Raw genomic sequence first — 24,256 nt, forward strand, 5'->3', positions numbered from 1 at the left:
GGAAAGGATGGAAGCTCGGGAATGGCAAGGAAAGAACTTGGAGCCAGAGCAGAAACTTGAAGGCATAGCTGCTAAACGTACCCCGGAGCAGGGGGAGATGCAGGAGAAGGGCCAGCTGGAGGAGAAGGGCCAGCTGGAGCCTCGGCACTTCCCACCGCCGGAAGATGAGCCCCGGGCTGTCGCGAACGGCCGCGCTCCCCAGCGAGGGCAGCCAGAGGCAAACCCGGCATCTCTGCAGGCGTACGGAGGGAAGGCTCCAGGGCCCGCCTTCCCCCGGCCCGAGCCGCAGCAGGACGGCATTCCCGGCCCTGCCTCCCCGCAGCCGGCACATCCCCCCGAGGAATCGGCTCCGCAGGCGGGGACAGACAACGAGCAGCCCGGGCCCGCCTTCCCCGCGCAGGGCTCGCGTGAACTCGGCTCAGGGGACGTGCCAGAGCAGGGAGCTGCTGGGCAGGAGCAGGACCTCACTGCCCTGCTCATCAGAGAGACTGTAAGTATTCCCAGGGCTCCTCTGCCTCCTGTGTGTGTGATGTTTTCAGACAGGTTTTTCAAGGTGTGTGGCATCTCACATGCTCAGGACACACAGCTGCAAATCCTCTTTGCTTTGGCTGAGGTTCAGCCACACACCAGGTGAGAGCATGTGATGAACTGTCTTGGAAAACTTTTACTTAACATGAAATAATCTGTGTCTGTTCCCTGAAAGACCCTCTTGGATCTGGTCTGGTTTTATCTGGTTCTTTCCTAACCCAACACTGTAGAGCTGGTTTAAGATTGGATATAAAACTAAATGAGTAAACCTGGGACACTAAACAGTGTCAGGAGGATACAGGGTGGAGAAGAGAAGTTTTAGGGACACGTGGCTGAGAGCCAGGACTGCTTTCAGCTGCCTCTCCTACAGGAGTGTGGTCCATGCCCATGTTAATGCCACCAAGGGTAAGGGTTGCCCTTGCAGTTTGGATTTTCAAGTCCCAGCACCAAGGACTAAGTGGATAAGCACCATGAGGACTTGTGCATGTAAACTGCACATGCTCCATGTGTGAAGCTTAGCATGAGGGACACTGGCTATGACAGCAGCCACCAAGAAGGACACTCCTTATCCTTTGGTATATCCAGCAGCTTGGGCAGCGTGGTGTATACATGATAAATAAAGCTAAATAAAAATGTGGTGATTCACTTGTGTGATATTTGCACACCCTTCCCCTTGATTGCTAGGGAGGGTTTGTTGAATATTTTTTCTTGCAAATAGGCATAATCTTATGTGTTTGTATCTCTACCACCACCCCATCCCCTCCAAGTCTTCCCCCCACATCCCATGGCTAATTCTACTTGGGAAAACTGGAGTTGAGGAATATATTTTTTTAAGTAGCAGTCTAACAAAATTCGGTTCTTTCCAAGACCTCGTTGATCAGTGCCTTTGAGATGGGTAAGAGGCTATTCTTGCAGTGTCAGTCCAGTCTTGCAAAGCAAAATACCACATGGTAGCAGTAGCTGTACAGAAACCCCAGAGAGAGCAGCAAACACTGGGAGAGCCTTCACAGAAATGCCACCAAAGGTTTGTTTTCTGTTCTGCTCTCATTGCTGGTGTGTCTGTACGTGTTGTTGGTTTATTTCCTGTTGCTTTGGAATGTTGTATTTCAGCACATAATCTGGAGCTCCTTGCTGCTCATGCTGAAGGTAAATATTCCCTTTCCTTGGGTTGACGTTCATTCCCATGGAGCCTGAATCTCTCCTTAGGCCAGGTGCTTGTGGCTTTTCACATCCCTGGCCTCACTCTTCCTTTGAGAAAGAGCTGTTAGCAGTTATCCTGTGGAGCAAGGCTGGGTGCCTATAAATGATCTCTTGACCATTTTGCCCCGAGTCTCAGGATTTTTTTGATTAATTACATATAAATCCCCATCCTGGGTGCTATGTCTGTTACACACCTTCTCCAATACCTATATAACCTTTACCTTTTCCTACTGTAGGAAGCAAGATTCCCAGATGTGAAGAAGGAATATATTGAAGAATTAATCCTCCTCAAGAACTGCTATGACTTAAATGTGTAAGTATAGAGGCAAGGACCAGAGCGTGTCATACAACTGCAGCACTTCCATCCTGCCAGGGACTCTGCTTTAGAGCACATCCAGGCTGGGCCTTCAGCACTGCTTTGGTGGTACCACAGATTCTTTTTTTTTGTTCTTCTAATTGAGCTGGTTTTAAGTCCTTTCTAGTTCTGTTGTGCTGTAGCTTCTCTGCTTTTAAGATAATTTACTTATTTAAATGTACTGCATATAATTTTGTCTTACCTATTACTAGAGCTCTTAAAAAGAGTGAGTGTCAGGATTAAGGTGTTATGAGGACTGCTATAAAACAGTGTGGAGATGGGTTGGTGAGTTTTGAGTTGGAGGAAATCATTCCCTCCTTCATTTCACTGGTTTTTGGAGTTTTCCAAGTAAAGCTGACACTGGCTTCAGTCCATTATTTGGTGTCATGATGTTGGCTTTTATCCCATTTACTTGCTCAAGTAGCAGTAAATTTGTTTGATTTCTCTCACATCACTACTTGGGGATAGACAGAGCAAACACATTTAAGGGCTGGTAGGATTGGTTCTAGAGATCTGATGAGGGACTGATTTTGGTCAAACCGAGCAGAAATGTGAGCAAGAAAATGAAATAAAAGGAGAGGAAAGCTAATGTGAGGACTTGCTTTCCAAATGGCATTAACAGCTCAGAAATACCTTAATGTTCATCATGCTGGAGGTTTCTGGGAGTCAAGTTAGAGTCAAAAGTTAAAAAAAAAAAGTGATTATTCACTTTTATTCACCTTCCTGCTGAGTTGCATCATCCCCCTGCCCTTCTGGGTAGAGCTGGGGAGTGAAGGATTGATTGTGCTGGCACCAGCAGCACTGAGGGGAGATGGTTTGAAGGAAATCACTTGTGACTGGTGTCTGATGCTTGGTGGCCTCTCTTTCTCCCTCTGCAGCTGTGTCTGTTATCTCCAGCATGTCCAAACTGGTCACTGTGTGATCCAAGAATGAGCAGTAGGTGTTGGTTGCCAGAGTGTTCATTTGTATAAACCCAATGCCCTTTCCAGCTAACTGGGGCACTAATTAAGCAGCATTTAAGTGCTTGAGGCTTACAATTAGTCACTGGGCCATAAGTGAGTTAACTGGTGAGGAACTAAGGGTGATCCCATCCATTGGGCACAGATTTCCTGTTCTGCTGTGCTGCCTGTGCTGTGAAGTTGTGTCTCCCAAGTAGGGCTTCTTGGTTAGAAAGTGAGCAGACCAGAACTTCATTCTGGTCTTTCAAAAGTGCTTTCTCTGCAGTGGTGGAGCAGCTTTGGGGTGCCCACACCATGGACTGGGTGCACTTCAGGGTGGAGGGTTGTGGTGGGAATGTAGAAGACAAGCAGAGCCATTCCTTGGCGCAGCTGGGATGTTGAAGGTGTGCATCTGGCTGCAGGACCCTCCCAGATTGTGTGAAAAAAACCTCGGGTTTGTGTCCTGGGGGGATTTAGTGAAGCCTGATGGAATTAAATCCCACTGTTGGCTTCTGTCAGTCTTAATGTGTTCCTTCCCTTTTTTGCTCCCGAAATCTCTTCTCTCCCTTTGTGTGCCACAGACCCAGGGAGATGAAAAGGTGCTTCCAGGCTTCCCTGTAGGCCTGCTACAGTGCCCGCTCAGCGGTGCGTTACCCACTTACTGGATGATAAAGATTTCTTCTCCATATTTTTATTCCTTTAACCAAACTATCTTTTGAGTTGTCACTGCAGCTTTTGTGTGAGAACAAATGGGTCAAAGCACTGGTCAGCCTGGCTGGCAGGGTCTGTTTGATCTCCATGGTGTGTCAAGCTGAATCAGGCTTGAAATATAATAACTAAGGGTGAGTGGTTTTGGGCAGGGGTGAGGCTTTTAACCAGCTCTGTGTCCTGTGGTGCAGATATTAATGAACAGTGCCATGAGCGTGGGTGTGCTGTGCAGCAGGACCCACTTAACTAATTGTCACACACTGGAGGACAACATCCCCCAAAATCCTCAGCGTGTAAATGGCAACATGCAGGAGAGTTCAAATGTACCCTGGCCGTGCCCCAGCTGAAACCCTTTCCTTAGAGCCACGATCTGAGCTCCTTGAAGTTTGTTTTGTTGCATTAAAACAGTTATCTTTTACCAAAGGGGGGGCAGGAGGTGGGAGCTGGAAGCTATTAAATGCTCAGTGCCAAGATATTTATTGTTTTCCCTGAAATGATCTTAAAACTTTCAGCTGATGTGAAAGATAAGATGTGGGAGCCCCTCTTAGCAGGGTATCATCTATTCAGCTTTTGTGTGCAGGAGCATTCACACTCAGTCAAAAGCTTCTGGCTCAATATGTCAATACCTGATTAAACAAAAAGAAATGTCCCTGCTTTGAATGTGAAAGCAGAGCTAAAGTAATCGTGCCTTGATAGTGAGTTAATGCTTCAAGCCAGTTCAGATTTCTTAATTAGGGACTGATTTCTGACATCAGGAATATAAATTAGCTGCAATTATGTCTTTGCTGCAGCCTAGCACCTTCTCATTCCAATAGTTCTACAAATTTTAATTGCTTGTCCTGGCTCTGTTCAGAAGGATCTTATTCTGCAGCTGGGGAAACTGAGGAACAGCTTGTGTTACTTGCCCCAGCCAGCACAGCTGCTTGGTGAGGGTTGAGAAAAAGCTGTGGGAGCCTGATTCAGGCTGGCCTTTCAGAAGGGTTTCTGGAGTATTTGTGGTTCTCCACCAATGGGACATTTGAAAACCCCTTGCTGAGTCTTTTCTAAGCTAAAATAATCAGTTAAACTGCAGTTACCTGACAGTTATGACTGTTTGTGGTAGGACCTCAGATATGCTGCATTTACAGGCTATTAGGCAAATTTTCAGCAATTTTAGTGGTTATTTTCTAAGTGCTGTTCTCACCAGACCAGTTTCTAGTGGAATTTGGGTAATGCTGGTGTGATTGCAAACTTTCTTACAATGAAACCTGTATTCAGAGTTTGTATTCCATGGAGATACACATCTTAAACTTCATTTTGTCTCTGCTTTAATCATGGAGTCACAGAATAGATTGGGTTGGAAAGGCCATTAACCATCACCTAGTTCCATCCTCTCTGCTGTGGTCAGGGACACTTTCCACTGAACCAGGTTGCTCTGGCTGCTTTAACGTGAAGGCAGACTGAGAATGGAGGCTTTGATTCAAGTTTGAATCTGCAATAGTTTGTTGAGGAAGACGTGACCCTTCTGTGGGTTTTGTAGGGATTTTTGTGCTGGTTTTTTCCATATATGATTAGTAGCTCATCCATACAAGCTTTATGTATATAAACTTAATTATTGAAAGACAAACCTATTTGCTTTTCCTTCTGCATCCACACAGCTGATTCTTTTTCATTTAACTCTCAGTCATTTAGTTACCATTTGCTCTAGTCCAGGACCACCCTTGGTCCTTACAGAGCAGGCTTTGACTGTGACCTCATAATTATCCAATACTAAAAACTTGACAAATGAGAAATGAACCTGAGCTCCCCAACCCTGAAGTAACAATCTTTATCTTTTCAGACTTTGTAACTTTCTTCTGGAAAATCCAGATTACCCAAAGAAGGAAGGCAGAGTGGTTTTAAACCCCAGCAGCAGCCTGCTTGCCAGCCAAGATGAGACAAAGGCAAGTGAGAGTATCCACATCTCCTGCTGCCTCTGGGCAGTCTGTTCAGCCTGAGTGGACCTTGGGATGTCTGCTTTGATTAGTGTGTGTTTGCAGAGTGCTTGACTGAGCCTGGCTTTCACAGGAGGCCTCTGGGTGTGTGTAAGGCAGCGTTAAATAGCAATAATTAGTTGCTTGCAAGATGACTTCCAAGCCTTTCCTGTTTGGCTGTGCCAGAGCTGCACAGTGTCTGCTCCTTTGCCTCCAGCAAGCCCCTCTGCCCTGCCTGCCTGTCACTGCCCCATCTCAAGTGTTCATTTTGATAACTGAGACAAGAATTCCACAATCATTCTGTCACATGAAGTAGCCTTGGCCCTCGGGTCTCTCTATGAGGCCTTTAGGCATTGCCTTGCAGCCTTCTAACTGCAAATCTCCCTACAGATGCTTGATTTTGTGCTTTAAAGCATCCATTTAAAAAAAAATTCTCTCTGAGCTACACTCTGAGGATGTTGTGTGGCCTGGGAGAGATGTTGAATGCCTCTTTCTACTCTTGGAAGCATCTCTCTACCTTGAGCTGATAAAGTTGTTCACTCTTCATCATGAACAATTTTCTAAATATTTCTTCTCCTTGCTGTGTCAGGCAGCCACACACCATGGTTTTAAACAACATTTTGCCTTGTGCAGGTCACCTGCAGAGGTGCCTGGGCCAGTAGGCTTTGCACCCACACTGGGCTAAGGTGCTCAGAGCTGGGTGCCACATACCCTGAATTTTGGGTGGTCTTGCAGAATGCCCTGATCACTGAGAGAGCCATTTGTGACATTCCTGTGTGTATTTATAGCAGCCTTTTCATCTTTTTCATTTTCTCCTTAGGTGCCTAAAGTGGACTACTTTGATTTTTCCAAACTCGCCCCCCTTGACCAGCGGTGCTTTATTCAGGCAGCTGATCTCCTCATGGCAGACTTCAAAATGCTGAGCAGCCAGGACATCAAGTGGGCACTGCATGAGCTCAAGGGGCACTATGCAATCACACGAAAGGTGCTCCAGCTCAAGTCTGTTTTCTTTCCTGGGCTTATCTCCCATGTCTGCAGAGAGCCCTGTGATGGCTTTGGCCTTACTGTACCATCTGCTGCTGTGTGGTTATGGGTTTTATAATAATCTTCCTTTCCTTTTAAGAAGTTTTAATCCATTTAGTAGAGATTTTCAAAATTTATTGGCCAGACAGAATGCTGCAGGAAGTTTTTACTTTCCCTAATAGGAGAGCTGGGGAAACATGAGCTGGCTCGTGGTGGGTGATGCATTAAACTGGGAAGTGCTCCTGTGTGTCGCCACTGAAGTGCAGTATAATTGCCAATAAAACCCTGGCATTTAGTTAAATCTTAAAACATTTAACTGCTGCTGCTGGTTAACTGGCTGCATGGAATTAAGAAGCAGCCTGAGTATCACTATCTTGTTTGGTCTTATTATGACCTGTGGCATGAGTCCTGTATTGCTTGTAAAAGAGTTTCACTGTCATGGAGATGCAAAGACACTTGTTTGAAGTATCAGCAAACTGAATGTCAGTGTGGGTTCAAGTTTTTGACTTAGATCTGCTCCTCTGATATGCCTTTGCTTGAGCTTGTTTCTCTACTGTTCCAGGACTTAACTAAAACAAAACTTGTTGTCTGTTCTCTTGATTTGATTGAGCACTGAGTATTTGAACTTCACCTTTTTAAACAAGAAGCCAAACCCAGCAACAAAAAAAGAAGCCAAACCAGCTCTGTTTAATACAGCTGGTGCCCACTTTGGTATTAACAGCTGAGCTGTTATGAAGTATCATTCACCTGCTTTGTTTTTATGGAATAATTACTTTGAGTACATAAAGCAACAAGGTGAGCAGAGGAAAGATGTATATTTGCCTCTCTTTGGAGTGTTTGGCTTTCTAGTTTTGGATCAGTCCTATGCCCATGTTTGTACTGTGCTTCAGCTTGAATTAAGTGCTCCTGCTTCCTTCCAGGCACAGGATTTAAGGCTGTATGTTGTTTTCTAGGCCTTTTCAGATGCTATCAAAAAGTGGCAGGAGCTGTCTCCCGAAACCAGTGGGAAACGAAAAAGGAGGAAAGAAATGAATCAATATTCCTATATAGACTTCAAATTTGAGCAAGGTAAATGCCAAGCTGTGTGTATTGTGCTCTCTGCATCATTATTGTAAGCAGAACTGGCTTGCAGCTGAAAGCAGCTCTTGAAAGGGGATGTGGTCCCAAGAGAGCTGAGTTTCTGTCAGTGGTATCTGTTTTGGAGATGCTCCTCATTAGCACCTCTGCTTGGTAAAGTGCTGTGTGAGCTGCTGAAAGTCTGCAGCTGGTGGTGTATGCAGGAAGAAGGATTGAAGCTTTGTTCTGGCTGCTTTATCCCTTTTTATTGAGCCTTTCACTCTGCTTCAGGGGACGTGAAAATTGAGAAGCGCATGTTCTTCCTGGAGAACAAGAGAAGGCACTGGAGGACCTATGACAGGCTGTCCCTTCTCCCCCCAGTGCTGCTGGAGCAGGAGTTCTATGAGCAGAAAGTCAAAGAGATGGCAGAGGTGAGTGATAGGAGCTGCTTTGATCATGTGCAAATCTTCAACAACTGTTGAAGTTTTGGCCCTGAACATGAAAAAATCTGTCTCTTACAGCAACTCAAACACTGAACCAAGTATTGAATAACTATGTTTTCCCCTTCCCTACCTGTTACATATATCTCTTTCCAAGAAACTCCATTATAAAGGAAAGAAGCCAAGCACAGAATTTCATATTTACTTAAATATGCAGCTGCTGCTTGTGCAAACACCATTCTGGAGGGGGGAGTTTGCTATGAAGTGGCAAAAACTCTACCAATTAACTCTTTCCTCTAATTGTTAGCAGGCTTCTTTGCTGCTTTAGGGCTTGTAGTTGCAGCTCAGTGTTGGTGGTGAGGAATGGCCAGGCCCAAGGCAGTGTGTCCACTCACTGTGCCCTCCCCAGGCTGGCAGTCCTGTGGCTCCACAAGGGTTTGTCCTGTGCTGAGAACTGGGTGTTTTGAAGCAGAACCTGCAACACCCACTGCTGTGTTGTCTTCCTCTCCTAGGCTGAGGAAAGAGTGAACTCACAGCTCAGCACCCACAGTCCTTTCTAAAGTAGCTCCTTAAAGATCCTTGTCTCTTAGGCAGATGGATAAGGTCTCCTTTGAAACAAAAAGCTCATGTTCTCTGGAGGGGCCCATTGGGTGAGATCATCTCTGCCCATGGAAACCTGAACCCCACAAGGCAGAATTTGGTTCTTTGTTCTTGCTGCCTTTGCTTCTCCCATCTGTTTTAGCTGAATCATAAATAGCTTAATGGATTGGAGGGATGGGCTGAGTGATGTTATGAGCAGACAGCGAGCCTTTTATGGTGGTTTGTGAGTCCTGAGATAATGTAAATGAGTGGAGAGTTTGGAAAATTGCTTTATCTATTCTGTAAATACAGATGCACATGTCTCTTGCAGCATGCAGACTTCCTCCTGGCTCTGCAGATGAACGAGGAGCAGTATCAGAAGGTCAGTGTCTATAATGTTCTAAGTTGAATTCAGCTTGTGCACAGACACTGTTTTGCACCTCCTCCTTCACAGAGACTTTTAGCTCTGGAATGGAGCTTTTCTGAAGCTGTATTTCACTGTGCTGCTTTTGCTGAGCTGGCAAAACCTGTGTAATGTTTGTTGGCTGGCTTTTAGGAAAGGTAGACAGGAGCTGAGGCCAGCAAGACAGTATTGATGCATGTAATGATCTGTAGTAATTCAGCTTGTATCTTCACTGCTCAGAACAAACATTGCAACAGAATAGCATCAGGTTTGCTCTCATTCTTGCCATTATGGCTGCTTCAAACAGACCCACTGTTGTTGGAGCTTGGCCAGTGAGAAGGCCTTCCTTGTTTGCAGAAAGAATTCTTTAAAAACCTGAAAATCATCTCTTCTGTTTCAGAGAAAATGTAGAGAACAGTTCAGCAGCTGTGCATTACATTTTGGTTTCAATGTTCGTTTCCTTTTCAAACTTTTGAAAAGTGAGCTATACTTATACTTTTTAGCAGTGGCAAACTTCTCCACCCCCACAGTTAAGAGGCCAAGACAGGGTCTGCCCAGGCAGATGGTAAATGTTCCTTTAGAGGGTAACAGATCTGAATCTTGGTTTTCCCCATGAGAGTGGTGGCACACTCAAGCTGCTTCCCTGTGACTGCAGCTTCCCAATTCCAAAATGCTGCTCTGCCTGTGAGCTAAGAATTATTAATCACTGCATGTTCTGTAGCTTTTTGGAACCTGTCAAGCAGGACATGTAGAGGCAAAGTGACTTAAAACTGAGTTTCTGATTGCACTTAGGGAATTTGGACCACCAAACAGGGTATCTAATGGAATGGTGTATATCTGCAGCTGTTTTTTAGCATTAATGCTGGCAGGTTTTTGTGCATTGCAGTTGTGTGTGTGTTGCTATAGCTGCTGATGTTTTGATGCTGGTTCCTCTGGTGGCTGCAGGACGGGCAGATGATCGAGTGCCGCTGCTGCTACGGGGAGTTTGCCTTCGAAGAGTTGACTCAGTGTGCAGATGGTCACTTGTTCTGCAAGGAGTGCCTAATTAAATATGCTCAGGAGGCAGTTTTTGGCTCTGGGAAGGTAAGGATTTCACAACTGGACAAGGGAGAAGTGGGTAATTGCTGTTGGGAGATGACATTGCTGTTTGTGTAGTGTTGTTACTTAAAACAGATGTAACTGCACTTCCAAGGAAATACTTGAATGGAATGGTGTCCTGAAATCCAAGTCAGTCTTGCCATCAAGTGAAGCCAACAACTTCACAATGTGATCTTTGCACGGGATTTCAGGGTTACTAACCTCCTTTTTTTTTTTTTTTTTTTTTTTAGCTCTATGCTTAGCAATTTGATAGTTAGGAAAACTTTATACAACACTCATAGTAAAACAATAACTTGTTTGGATTTTATTTTCTACTAAATAAACCAGTGGTATCTGCACAGAGAACAATTATCTCCGACTTGGCCTGTCTCCTTCTACCTAAGAGTGTTTGTCCTTCATAATATCACTGTGATCCCAACTTAATTGGGGGGTTGATTCCTCTATGGTACTAACCTCCTTAGTCTCTGATTTATCCAGCAATTATCCTGGTACTTAGCTGAGTTATAAACAAGTCATTAACCTGCTCTGAAGTGTGTCTGCTCCTTTGCCTCAGGATATGATGCTCAAACTGGGATGCTGTTGTACTTTGGGATCCATTTCATGTAAATGTATAAACTGGCAGCTGTATTTTATATGACTTTATTGAAAAGAATGTAATGTGTGAGTGCTGGTTCTCAGCAGAGACTGAACAATAATAATGGGCTGATGCATGGTCACAGTAAACTTGGAGTGAATTGTGATCCTAGCTGGCAACAGCATCTTCCTGCCCAGTGCTTGTTTGAGGCCTGATTTGTTTAATTAGGCTTGTTCTTTCTGTAGTGAACTCATTCTCTGGCAGTCAGGTGGATTTAGATGAGATATTGGGAAAAAATGTTTGTTATGGGGCACTGGCACAGGTTACCCAGAGAAGCTGCAGATGCCCCATCCCTGGAAGTGTCCAAGGCCAAGCTGGACAGGGCTTGGAGCAAGCTGGGATAGTGGAAGCTGTCCCTGCCCATAACAGGGATTTGGAACTGGATGATTTTTAAAGTCCCAAAACCCAAGTCATTCTGAGACCTGCTGACTTCAGCCCTTGCTCTGTCTGAGCAAGGCTCTGTGATTTCCTTGGAAATGTTCTGGATCCTGAGTTGCTCTTTGCTAATGTCATACTGAACCTGAGCCCTCTTTCCAACCCCAGTCAGAGCTGAGCTGCATGGAAGGCAGCTGCACGTGTTCCTTCCCCACCAGTGAGCTGGAGAAGGTGCTTCCAGAGACCATCCTCTGCAAATACTACGAGCGCAAGGCCGAGGAGGAGGTGGCTGCTGCCTGTGCAGATGAGCTCGTCAGGTGGGTGTCCCACGGAGAATGCTGCACTTACTGCTGTGCAAAATTGTTCCCTGGAACTCTGCTTTTGTGCTGACTCTGAGATAGGTAGCTTTTAAAGAGCTGGATTATAAATTCAGTCTTCTGCCTTCCCAGGTCTGTTTTTATTCTGCCTTTGACTAGGAGCAGATTAAAATTCAATAGACTTGTCTCCCCCAAGACTTGCTTGCCAGCTCTGTGCTGATCCACTAAATTACATGGTCAAAAGCAGTGCTGAGCATATAATATTTTGATTGCAAACGGGGAAGTGATTGAAGAAATATGAGCAAAAAGGCAATAGTCAGCACATCCTGGCAACAGGCATTGGGTTGGCAGCCTTAGCAACTTCCATGCAGCTATTTGACTAAATCAGCTTTCAGCAAAGCTATGTTTGGCACTCTGCATTAATGGCATCTTGTTTTGGGCTACAGGTGTCCCTTCTGTAACTTCCCAGCTCTGCTGGACAGCGATGTGAAGCGGTTCAGCTGCCCCAATCCCCGCTGCAGAAAGGTAATTGGGGCTTACTTCACATTTGGTCTCTTCTGGAGTGTTGGGCAGGAGAGCTGGGAGGACAGCTCACCCTTCCTAGTAGCAGTATCTCATGTGACTGCATAGGGGCAGCAGAGTGTTTGCTGGATCCTACTGATCTTCTATAAAATTGGGTGCCTGGACAGGTGAATTTCAGGGCACTGTTGCTGGAGGAGGTGTCCTATCTTTTCTTGGAAGATGTTGGCTAAAAAAGCCTAATAGTTAAATTCTGTTGCCTGGAGAAGTTGAAGTTGCCAGCACTGAACTCTGGTGTGAAAATCGAACTTAGTTTGGGGGAGAAAGCTGTGTATGAAATATGCTCAATTCCATTTTAGATCTCCAGATAGGTTTTGTTAACATCTACCCTTCACAATGGGAAAAGGAATGTCCTGGTGTTGGGGCAAGGAGGTTTGCTAGGCACTAGGTGGCAATGTTGATTCACGTTTAAATCTCAGGTTTTTTCTAACTGTTTTTGCAAAAGCTGAGCTGTTTTCAAAATGTACATATGTCAGCACTAAAAAACAGAATTTGGGCTTGAAAAACATGAACCCTTCAATGGGCAAAATGAATTGAAGTTGCTTTTTCCCTAAAATGTGTAATGCAGCAGAGTGATCGTGTAAGAGGGATCAGTGCTGAAATGTTCCTTTCCTACTGCTTCACTGTTTCATTTCCTTCCTAGTGTGCTGCCTGTTCCCCCCCTCCCTGGGGTTACAGCATTCCAGTGGGCTGGATTTCTGGTTTCCTGGACAGCTTGTGTTGATTCATTAGCTGAAAATCTGCTGAGTAGCTTTGTGCTCTTCTTAGAAGTCTTTAACGACTTCAGGACTTGAAGTCGAGGGTGAGGAATTTGGATAGCAGGATGTGGTGTCTCAGCATCAGCTGCAGTGGTTCTTCATATTCCTGCTATCTCCTCTCTCTCCAGAATGAAGGATTTCAGTTAATGCTCTTGCTTGCAGGAAATGGTTGCCCTAAGGGAGGAAAGGGCTAATCTGGGGAACTCCACAGAGCTTGGAGAGGATGCACTGGCTTTGCTAGCAGTGTCTCTGGCAGGCTTGCTGGTGGTGATGACTGATCCTGGAAGGAGTCCCTCTCTGGTTGGAAGGACTGCTCTCACATAGCTGAACCTAAAGCAAGGGGAAGTGTGGAAAGGGGAAGGTCAAAATGTGTCTCTCCCAAAATCTCAGAGTGCTCTGAGGGTGGGGAGAGGAGGACCAGATGGTGGACCTGTTGTATCCCTGTGCTCCATCACCTGGATCCTTCATCTGGCTTTGGGAGTTTGTGTTGATACCCTCGGGGTCTCCATTAAATCTTGCAGGGAGGTTCATTCATATTTGGGCCAGCTATGGATGTGCTGTAAAGCAAGTGATGTGAACCAGCTGCAAGCCTTCACTTTGGCTCTGTGTCTGTGTGCTGGGCTCAACAGTAAGAGCTCTGCACATACCCAGGTCACTGCCTGTGCATCTCACCTGTAGTTCCAGTCATTTGCACCTTGCAGGGGCCAAAATGTGGCTGATGGTAACTTGAGCAACAGGCAGAGCTGCCCTGCCTCTGTGAGTGCCTGGCTGCACAGGGAGCGTGCAGATGAGCTGGCACCATCTGCCAGGGCCACTGTGGCTCCAGCTGTGTGGCATCAAGTTTGGTTCCTGGTTAGGTGGCCAGGGCTTGAATCTTAACATGACAAACAGCAGGGTGGAGGAAGAGCTTAGTTAGCCAAGGAAAAAGACCACCTATCTCCAAGCCACCCTTCAATGAATTCTGTGTGTGTGCAGTTTGAGCTGGGGCAGAGGCAGATTTCACTCAGATTTTGCTGAGTATTGAGGTTTTGCTCTGTAATAGGCTGCTGACTGCACATGGAGCCAGGCTTCCTGGTGACAGGAGGGTTTTCCAGGCCTCCATCTTGCTCCATCTTTGAGAAGCGCTCAAATTTCTCACCTCTAAGGATGGACATTCCTCCTCCCAGCACTACAGAGCAACCTGAAACTGGCAACTGTAGTAAAACAAGGGAAGGCACATGTTGCTGGTTGAGTTGTGCAGCACTGGGAGGTGAGGGTGCGCTTCTGCATGGTGGGGGAAGTGCTGTTTTCCACAGGAAAGGGAGTCCATCCTCTGTGCTCAGCCTCCCTCCTCCCAAGACCCCACAATGTTGGAGACAAGGCTTTTGTTCCCAGCTGCTGCTGCTGCCGGCCCTGGCGCCGTGTTGTGGGAGAGGGAGATGGTTTCCCTTCTTTGCAGTCTCAGCACAAAGCACTGCAGGGCTTTCAGCCAGCAAGAGATGGGGAGCTGAAAGCTGCCGTTGCCATGGAAATAATGCATGCACGGAGCAGCAGAGAGCTTGAAACCCCCAGCACTCCTTTCATAGCCAGGCCACATTGCAGGGACTTGCATTTCCAAGAGTTTTCCTTAAAACTCCTTTTCACAGCATGGAATTTTTATTGCTTTATGGTACCCAGTTGTCTGGGTCAGTGCTGGCTGGGTGTAAGAGATGATGGCATGTGGCTGCATGGTGTGGGATGGCATTGTCCTTGGCCTGGGCAGCTGCCATTCCTGTGCATCCACAGTGGGTTTGGGGACTGCCTTGAGCACTGATGTGCCTATCTCAGATGGATAAAATTTCTGCTCTTTCATCTTCAGCTTAGGCTCTCTGGCCACCAGCAATCCTCATGTTGTTTTAATTAGCAGCACTGAGACTTTGTGTTTTAGGGCACGCCTTATTAAGCTGTTCCGTGTCTCGGGATTGATTTGGAGGTGCTGGCTAGGAACAGATGCACCCAGCTGCTTTTAGCCTTCATTTTCTGCTGGAAGTGGGGCAGGTCTAAACTTGCACTGAGCTGTGCCTGAACACAACCACTCTTAGCAGGGCACCAGCAGCACCCGTAATGAGCGTGAGTCGCGCTGTGCGGTTCGCAAGGCTTGGAGAGGAGGGGTCTTGCTGAGATAAATTACTGCTTGATCAACAAGAGCTGGAGTTGTAGAAGGAGGTGAGGGGGATCCTGTGACACCTGTGATCTCTGTACCTGGTACAGCAAGGCACATGCAGCTGCTTGTGGTTCAGAGGTGGGTAACACTGCTTAGGAGTGTTTTATGGAGTGCAGGGGGAACTGTTTGTGTAATCCAGCACCCAGCAGCAGGGGATGTGTTCAGGATGACACAGCTGTCCAAGGATGTCATCCAACACATACCACAGGGCCCATTACTTCTGTGCTAAAGGCTGGGCCATGCTGCCCAGAGCTGCCCTGCCCGACTCCAGATGTGCTGTAGATTTAGGCTTAAACTGTATCAGGATTTGTAGCTGGCAGGGTGCATGTGCAACATGGAAAAAAAGATTGTCCTGGTTGGAGAAATTGAGCTTGTCCAGAATGCCTCAGAGTAGGATATACATATGGAGAATTACTTAATTCTCCTTGTTTTGCAACATGTTTTCCCAGCTGTTGGAGTCTGCTGTCTTATTCAGCTTCCTGACAGCAGCACAAACATTTTGAAAGTCCCGTGGCCCCATCTCATTCTCTGTTCAGACATTCTTATTGCTATTATCCGTATGTTTTTCCTTGAGCCTGTTTCTTTGGATTTGATTGTTACTTGGAGCTTAGCCCCACAGCTTTAGTACAGAGCAGAGCTGAAGGTGGCATTTGCTGTGGCAGGCCCTCGCTAATTCCTTCTTGGTGGCAGTGACCTCAAGTCCCAGCTCCTGTTTAAATTCCCATCCTCCTGTGTCTTTTAGGAAAATTTGCTGGGACAAGGAAGAGAAGGAAGTGTGGTGAGGATGACCTTGTTACAGAATGGTTTGGGTTGAAAGAACCCTTAAAGACCATTCATTTTCACCCCCCCACCATGGGCAGGGACATTTTCCACTAGACCAGGTTGCCTGGGGCTCTGTCTTGGCCTTGAACACTTCCAGGGACAGGGCTTGGGAATGGAGCACTCATGCCTCTGTCTGCTTGGATCTGGAGACCTGTCTCCCACGTGTCCATGTCAGCAGAATTCTCTAAGCCATCTCTTCATGGCTCTGCATCCCTGACACCTCCTGCTCTGGAGCTCTCCGCTGCGCCCTTTTTAAACTCGCAGCGTGCATGGGAACTCTCTGGGTGCTCTGAGTGCCAAAACCACAACAAATGGCGAGTTTCCGTCTGTCAGCTCGGCTCAGCCCGGCTCAGGCACTCCATGGCTGGGCAGGCGATTTTCATTTTTCTTCCATAAAAGGACATTGAGGCTCGGCTGCAGCCGTGGGGCCGGGGCCAAGCCGCAGGCAGGGCGAGCGCGATGCTATCGGAGCCTCCTTCCCTATCTCCGCACTGGGATGGGCCCGAGGGAGGGACCAAGGTCCAAGGTGGGGTTGAGGTGATTGTAGGCAGCAGATAACACCCCAGTAGGTTTTATTGCCAGGTCCTAAAGGGAGATAGATAACAGAAGAGAGTTTGTGGTAGAGCAAACCTTAAAAGTACAGTTCCGTGGAGGACGGGCACGTGCGCTGAACCACGTGGGCTGTGCCATCGAGCTGGGGAGGGTCAGAGTTGCCTGGGGAGTGCAGAGGGTTAGGAGATCTTCTCACCCCCTGATTTATGCTGGGCAAGCTGCTTATCCTGGGAGGAAACTGAAAGGGGAATGAGGGAAGGCCACATGCTGGGGGTACTGTCTTACACCTTGATTTTTGCTGTGTGCTTGGAATGGGCAGGAGCAGTTGCGAGAATTGAGTTGTAAGCAGTAAGTTGGTCCTAAATTCCCCTTTCCAGAGAAGGAGGCACAATGATCAGCCCCTAATCACTGCTTGCCAACTTGTCACCCTTTGAGACACACAGGAAAGGGCTGTAGAAGCTTTCAGAATACCCCACCTGGAAAGAGGGTAGGAATGGGCTGGGTTAATTGCTGTGGTGGGGTGGAGAGACTCCATCAGTGGGAGCTCAGGTGCTGCTGCTGCTTTAACAAGGTCAAGTCTATTTATGCAGTGGTATGTGGAAATGCTTCACTTGATAAATGAGTCTGACAGGAGGAGAGGGTGAGGCCCAGCCTGAAAATGGACCTGAGGAAAGAGGTCAGATTAAATGGGGTATCTGTCTCTTGCAGGGAAAAAAAAAACCTGCTGAAAGCAGGAACTCAGACTCTAGTCCCTTTAAAAATGGACTGTGTAAGTCAGTGCAATTTTGAGCAACAAGCTTACTCCTTGTAAAAATAGCTTGCTTTCTGCCTTGTGCAGCAATATCCAGTCAGTGAAAAGCCAGCTGAAAAGGCTGTTCACTGACCAGTGAGTGCCTCTGTGTCAGGCCCATACGAGGTAGCAGTGCTGCCTTCCATTCATGGCTTTGCCCTTTGCTGGGGAAAGGTACAGAAGTAATAAACTGAGTACAGCTTCATGTGGAGATGGAAATTTAAGCTCCAGCATCTTGTTTGGCCTTTTGTCCCTGGGCACAGGGAGCCTACAGCTATTTAGGCAAAGGGAACACTGAGAGAAGCAGCACACCTGTGGTGGTCAGTTCTGATTTATGGTGACTGTCTTTGGAGATAGGTGATGGATTCCATGAGGAATTGGATAAGAGCACCCTGAGTGGGTTGTGAAAGACTGTTGGCTGCCTTGAATGTGGAGAATTGGTGAAGTGGACTCGTAGCCAAGGTCCTGGGGCTGGAGGGACCCTGAAAGCTGAATTGGGCTGAGGCTGAGACTTGCTGAAGGCTGAGATGAGCTGGCAGCTTTGCCATTTCCTTCTCAATCCCTTTGAAAATGAAAGGGACAAGAGGGTTTTCTTCTGTCTCATGCAGACAAGTGTGGGAGTAATGTAACATGGTCACCTTAACAACAGGGAGAAACCCTGAATCTCTGTATGGACCAAAGTGCTCAGATTCCTTCATTTGTTTGATTTTTTTTAAACAGTGAAGCAACTTTGCTCAGTCACTTGTGTGTCCCCACAGCAGGGTAGCAGTGCCACCGAGTGTTCTGGGACTGCTGTGGGCTCCGTGCAGGTTCTTTCACAGCAGTTCAAGGTTAAAACCCTGCCTGGTGTATTAGCAGAGTGTTGGAGCAGGGGTATCATTTTGCTGCTGCAGTGGAAATGGACGTTGGAGGGATGGAAAAAGGCTGTTCCCAAGGCAAATTAAAAACATTGTTCTGACCTTACTCAAGAAGCTCTATCTTCCTTCTCTTTCCTCCCCCTCACATTCCTGTCGTAGTAATCACTGATCTCTAACCTCAGCTTCATCTGCCACAGCTAACCACTTAAAAAATGCACTAAAAAAACCCCATACACCTAATTTTGCTGTACCTTAGTGCTTCCAGGACACAGTTATCTTTGAAGGGGGGTGAGTCAGCAGCAGAGGTTTGGAATAGCATCGAGTCAGGGCACTGATGACTCCTTGGGGTGGCCTAACCTGGTGCAGGGAGTGTGGGGAGGTGTTTTGCTTCCCCTTTCTGTTTGCACATAAACAGATTTGAGCAGATGACACAGTCATCAGACTTCCTGAGCTAACACACGGCTGCTGCAGATGATGGCCATTCTGGAGGCTGTCAGTGGAGTTTGTTTCCTAATTTGGTCACAGTGTGTTCAGGGCTGGCCTGCTTTCCTTTTTTCTTTTTTCCCTTTTTTTTTTCTTTTTAAAAACACCCATCCTTTTCTCTCATTGTTGTGGAGGGGAAGCTGTTTGTATCTGAGAACCTCCAGCTTCTCTCACTTCCTTTCCACAGAGGAAGTGATACTTGAAAGGCCCAAACCACCATGCAGTTCTGAAGCTGATCTTTCCTTTTTTTTTTTTTTTCCTTCCTTTGCCATTCTTCTATGAGTTAATCTCAATGCTGGGGTTTTATGCTTTCTGGGTAGTCATCCAAGCCCTTTGTGCTGGAGGACTTTGGAGTAGTTTTCTTAAATGTCAGAGTGAGCTGTGCTGTAGTTAAATTATAACATTGATTAACTTGATTTATTGAAATCTCTGTTTCAAGAGGGAGTGACGTGTGTGATTTCAGGTAATGGAAAGAAGAGCACATGTGTTGCTTTGTACATCATCACTCACAAGAGGCCTGGTACCATGTAAGAAGCTGTAAATGCCAAACAGGAGAGAAGACCTTTCAGATTGAGTTCAATTGTCTTACAAATTTCCTGTAGAAGATCCTTGCTTCTCAGTGTTGGAGTAGAGTCAGCCCCAAACCAGCCACCTTCCTGGCATGCAGAGACACTTCAGCTCTTCCACTCTTCATGTGAGTTCTCATTCAGCAATAGGAACAGCCAAGGAATCATCACCAAACCTCCAGGCTCCTTTGTTGCCTTGGTTCTGTGCTGAGCTTAGCAGGAAAAGGAGAACATAAAAGGTAAAAAACCAAGTTCCCAGGTGATGCAGTGAGGATGCAGTTCCAGCAGCTTTATTCAGTGTCATGGGGAGGATTGTGTGCCTTGGGGGGGGTGAAGCTGTTGCTCTCGAGGGAGCTGCTGTCAGTCAGAGGAGATTCCCAAGCCTTGGAAGCCTGGGGAAATGCTGGGTTAGCTGTTCAAACCCAGCTCTATTTTAGGTTCACAGGACATGTCATAAACAGCTCCAGCAGAGCCTGGGGTTAAGGTGTGGCCAGAGCAGATGGATTAGTGGCATTAAAGGTTTGGCTGTAGATGGGCAGGTACAGGCTGGTCTCAACAGAAATTCTCTGCAGAGAGGAAATTTCAGTGTGTGTCATGTGTGGGAGCCAGGTTACCACTGACCCCTGAAACATGAGTAACGGGGAAATGGGAGCACTGAGTGGTGAGGCAGCAGGTTTGGAGGGGCAAAGGGAAGGTGAAACACAAGTTTACTTCTGATTTAGTAAAAATCACCTCTGTGTGTCATTCCTATTTGCATATTATCCTCTAATTAGCCATGACTGACTCACCCACCACTTCCATCTGAAAGGAATGATATGTTTTGAAGTGTATGGTTTATAATCTCAGTAGGCCAGCAATTCTCCTCCTCTTCTCCTGTCCCCTTCCAATGTCCCCCAAAATGCATTCTCTTATTGCTTGTAACCTTCAAGCCTCTTTTCTTCTGCTCTTTCTCTGTTACTACTCTTGCATTATTAATGGACTGTAGCAACTCAGCCAGAACACTGACATTACTAATTACTACTTGTACCAGAGGAATGGGGAGCAAGATAGAAACTGGGTCAGGAAATGTTGTCATCATAAAATAATAGCATCAGAACCGGAGAGCAGAACTGTTTGTATGTGCAGGTTTGCATTGGAAATGCCTCCTTCACCCTGGAGCACACCTGGGCACGCTTACCATGCACATCCTCTTTGCTTATTTGCTGTGTGCAGTTGGGAGAAGCATCTCATGCACAGAGAAGGGTTAATGGACCTGTAATTTCTAGCAGCAGAGAATTGGAGTGATGGGTTGTGTTCTGCCTGGCCAGCACTTCAGGCATCACAAAATTCACATGTGCCTCGTTGCTGTAGCAGGAAGCCCCTTCCCCTGTTGGTGTCAAAGGCTGAGGAAGCAAAGTGGCTGCATTTATTTTTGCATTCAGGGAGAGCCTGTCATGCTCAGTGCGTTCAGATTGTCCTTGGTAGCACCAAGGGCATCCCACAGCAGCAAACAGCTCACTCTGCTCCATGTGACAGAATACAGCTGCTATTAAACCAGAACATTATTTTAGGGATGCAGCAATTAACCTGTGAATATTGGGCATGAGGAATTGCTTGCTTCTGGTTAATGGAGCTTTGCCTCTTCACTCAATTGGGCAAAGCATCCTCTGGGGAATCTGGCATCCTTTGGAGGCCTGGTGTGAACAGTTGTCTGTTTGTTAGCTTTCCCCTTGAGAGGGGGGCGCGTGTGAAGATGGGAGTGTCACTGAGTGTAAAATGTGTCGACTCTTATGGTAAGTGACAGTCAGAGAAGGTCATCTCTAAACACACACCATTGTCTTTGAATAGTCACAACACCTAAAATGCATTGGTCAGCAGTAACCTACAAACCCAGCAGTGATCAGAGTGTGCTGGCAAATGACAAGTCCCTCTCCCAAAAACATGCTTACAAAGAAAACGGACAAATTGAAGGCTGATCCCTCCCAGAGGCATAACTTTGGTTGCTAGTGATGAGAGCACATCTCTGGGTGAGATGTCTGGCTCGAGGTGGCAGATTCCCCATCCCCTGTTCTGGATGGATGTGGGGAAGCATCAAAGCAGTTGGGGCTCAGTCCCTGCCAGGCATCTCCCTGAGCCCGAATCTGCTTCATTGACATTCCCAGGGAGGCGGGAGGCCAGTGCAGGAGCAGCGTGACTCCCTCACGAGTCAGATGGTAACTCACACAAAGCCAGCTCGATATTTAGGCTGGGCAGACTTGACAATATCCCCTTTCAAAGATTATCCGTTAAACTGTCCTCGTCACACTCCGCCTTTGGCGCCTGCCTGAGCCTTTTGTAAGGATGAGCAGTATTTAAAAGAGAGGCTGCCTGCTCTAATCTCTGCTCCGTGGGCTGTAAAACCCATCCTGCTGTAGCTCGCCAACTTTATTTCTCTTACTGATGGTAATAAGTGTAGGGCTCTTAAATCCTGGCTCGTGTTTTATCCGTGGTGTTGGTGGGGCTCTGTTATCTTGAAGCAAGCCCAGAGCAGAGCTTTGCTGGTGCATTTGAGGGAGAGCAGACATTCCCATGAAGTGGGAGCTGGTGATAGGCAGTAATTTCTACTGTATTTAATAAAGCCATTGTGAAGCTGGAGAGGTCTAGAGTTTACAATCCCAGTGTACTCTTTTTTAAAAAAAAAAGGCAAGTACTGATTTGCCACTAAAATTGAGCATTGTCAGTGAGGCAAGTACTCTGTCCGAAATTTCATGTGCACGTATTTAATTAAAAGGCAAGAGGGTTAATGAAGCTTTGAGTGCATAAGGCCTCATTCCCTGAATTTAATTTTCTTTAATTGCTCCAGAGATTGAAATTCCCAGCTGTGGTTGTCCCCTAACATGTGAATTAAGGAACCGGAAAGGGACAATTTGATTTCTCTCATTCAGTGCCAGCTTCTTCCCCTTAGACTGAATTTTCATCTTTTTGGTTGAAAGGGGACTAGTAAAAATCCTAAAGTCAGTGTTTCAGCTTTGTGGTAGAATTGGCAAAGCTGATACTTTAGACACTGAGGCTGAGCTGAAAAACAGGGAGTGTTTGTGCAGATTGTATTACTCTTCCATTATGTATTGCAGATCATGAGCAAATACAGTTTTTATTCTTTTCCTCCCCAATACCTGTCATCTCATTCAGGATTGGTGGGGTTAAGTCAACAGAATTGGATGGCACAGCCCCAGTCAAAGCAGCCTTCATTAGTGTGCAGTTTCAAAATTTAAAAATTTTAAAGGGTGGTTTGGGGGTTTGTTGCTTGTTTATAGGGGTGTTGGAATAGTGGTCTAAGCCCTCTGTGAGTGTCAGGTCTTTTTGTGTGAGTTCATAGTCCAGGCTCTGTCCAAGGGCAAGACAAAAATCTAAAATGCAGCAGATTCATGGACTGTTGAGATAATCAGTGATGGGAAAAGCCTGTTCTTGACTTCATTATAACAAAGGCTGATGTCCCTTGCTGAATGCCCTGTATGTTGTGTGCTAGGCCTCTGTTGTGGCAGTTGCTGTTGGATATTCCAAGGCTGCTGTACATTTTTGTGTCCTAATGGGCTTGTTAGCAGCTATAGCCTTGACTGGGTGGTTAACAGTAAAGGATGCTTCTAGCAGCAGCAGAGGACATCAGGGGTTAATTTAATGCACACCTAACACTGGAACAACAGCAGCAGCAAGTGTTTGGGGTTTGCCTTTTGGAGGCTCTTAGCTGTCAGAGATCCTTGGAAAATATGTAATAACATCCCCCTTGATCTGGTGGAGACTTGCCCTAAGCCTCCAGCACGTAGTAGTGATAGATAAGCACCCCCTGCCTGAACAGGTATTTCAGAGCTGTTGGGCTCTCCCAGGTGGAGAGCTAAGCTGTGTGTTTGTGGTGGTTCCTGCAGTGCTTTTGGGGGGATTGTTTTGGATGAACTGTGCTTTGCTTTCAGGAAGATAGACTGTCCCTCCCTGATGCTGTGGGACAAACCACCCTGCAGGGACTCCTGCCCTGGTCGTGGAGCTGGGGGGGATGTGAGGCTGGCCCTGGAGGTGCACATTTGATTGAGATGGACCATTAACCATCCATATCCATTGAGTCTCTACCTCAGTCTATAAAACCATTTGGATTTTAAAAAATTAATAATTTCCTGACATTCTTTCACCCATCCTTATTTCCAGTCAGCCTGTTCATCTTCAGCTAGGGTCAGCACGAATTCCCCTCTCAGACTTGCACTTCTGGCCTGGAGGAATCCACCTTCCTTGCTGCTACCCAGCACCTCTCCCGTGGCTGTGCCCTGATGGTGTGAGTGCCCTCTGCCCTGCTGGGTAAGGAGTGGCCAGGTTGGAGTGCCGGGGTCGGGAGCTCCAGGGCCCGCCCCGTGCGCGGCCGCTCCTCCCGCCGTGGGCCGCGGGAGCAGAGGTGATGCTTTAAGTGGTCTCTGTGCTGCTAGCAGGGTAAACAGAGCAGATGTTTCCTGAGCCAGGGGAGCATTAATGGAATGCCTCGGCCCTGGCTGATGTAAAACATGGCAGCGAGTTTTGGGGATGAGGTCAGCGGGACTGAAAGCCGATGGGAGTTTAATGTCGAGGCTGCCTCTCCGAGCCCAGGGGTCAACTGAGAGAGCTGTGGCTAATGGAAAGGCAAGTACACTTGTCATAAATCAGTGCCAAAATGCTGAACAGGCATTGCTGTTGCTGGATGCCACAGCCAGGGGTGGTTCTGTAACCACCCATGAGCTCTTGTTCCTCACTGGGTGTCCTTAGTGTCTGTGTTTGATTTTAGAGGGGACAAAGAGACTAAAAATGGAAGGTTTGGGGAAAGCTTTACCTCCATGTACTGTGAGAGCCCTGCGTGCCTCACCTGCTTCACTCCATTGTTCATGAAATCCTGTGGTTGCTGCATCCCATCCATGTGGGGAATGCCAGGAGGGCAGCCAGGATATTGTTGGGATGCCATTTTAAACAAGTTGTCCTCGTGGTCAGAGGAGATGGATCGTGTTGCTGCTGTGAGGTTGCTAGGAAGTCCTGAGGCATCAGGAGGCAAAGCAGGCTTGGCATTGCTTAGGGATCATGTGGTTTTTTTAAAAA

General features: G+C 46.8%; 1 protein-coding gene across 1 annotated transcript in view; it reads left to right on the forward strand.

Moving 5' to 3' along the window:
* The window catches only part of RNF216 (ring finger protein 216), a 76,146-nt gene that overhangs the window by 17,218 nt on the left and 34,672 nt on the right, over nucleotides 1-24,256 (forward strand). The window contains 10 exon segments of the mRNA XM_036392665.2: nucleotides 2-490; nucleotides 1,965-2,041; nucleotides 5,549-5,651; nucleotides 6,502-6,666; nucleotides 7,658-7,772; nucleotides 8,052-8,191; nucleotides 9,111-9,161; nucleotides 10,128-10,265; nucleotides 11,458-11,606; nucleotides 12,053-12,131. Of these exon segments, the coding sequence (XP_036248558.1) occupies nucleotides 2-490; nucleotides 1,965-2,041; nucleotides 5,549-5,651; nucleotides 6,502-6,666; nucleotides 7,658-7,772; nucleotides 8,052-8,191; nucleotides 9,111-9,161; nucleotides 10,128-10,265; nucleotides 11,458-11,606; nucleotides 12,053-12,131 (1,506 nt within the window).

The sequence above is a fragment of the Molothrus ater genome, chromosome 16 (genome assembly GCF_012460135.2).
Source record: "Molothrus ater isolate BHLD 08-10-18 breed brown headed cowbird chromosome 16, BPBGC_Mater_1.1, whole genome shotgun sequence".
NCBI classification, from domain to species: Eukaryota; Metazoa; Chordata; class Aves; order Passeriformes; family Icteridae; genus Molothrus; species Molothrus ater.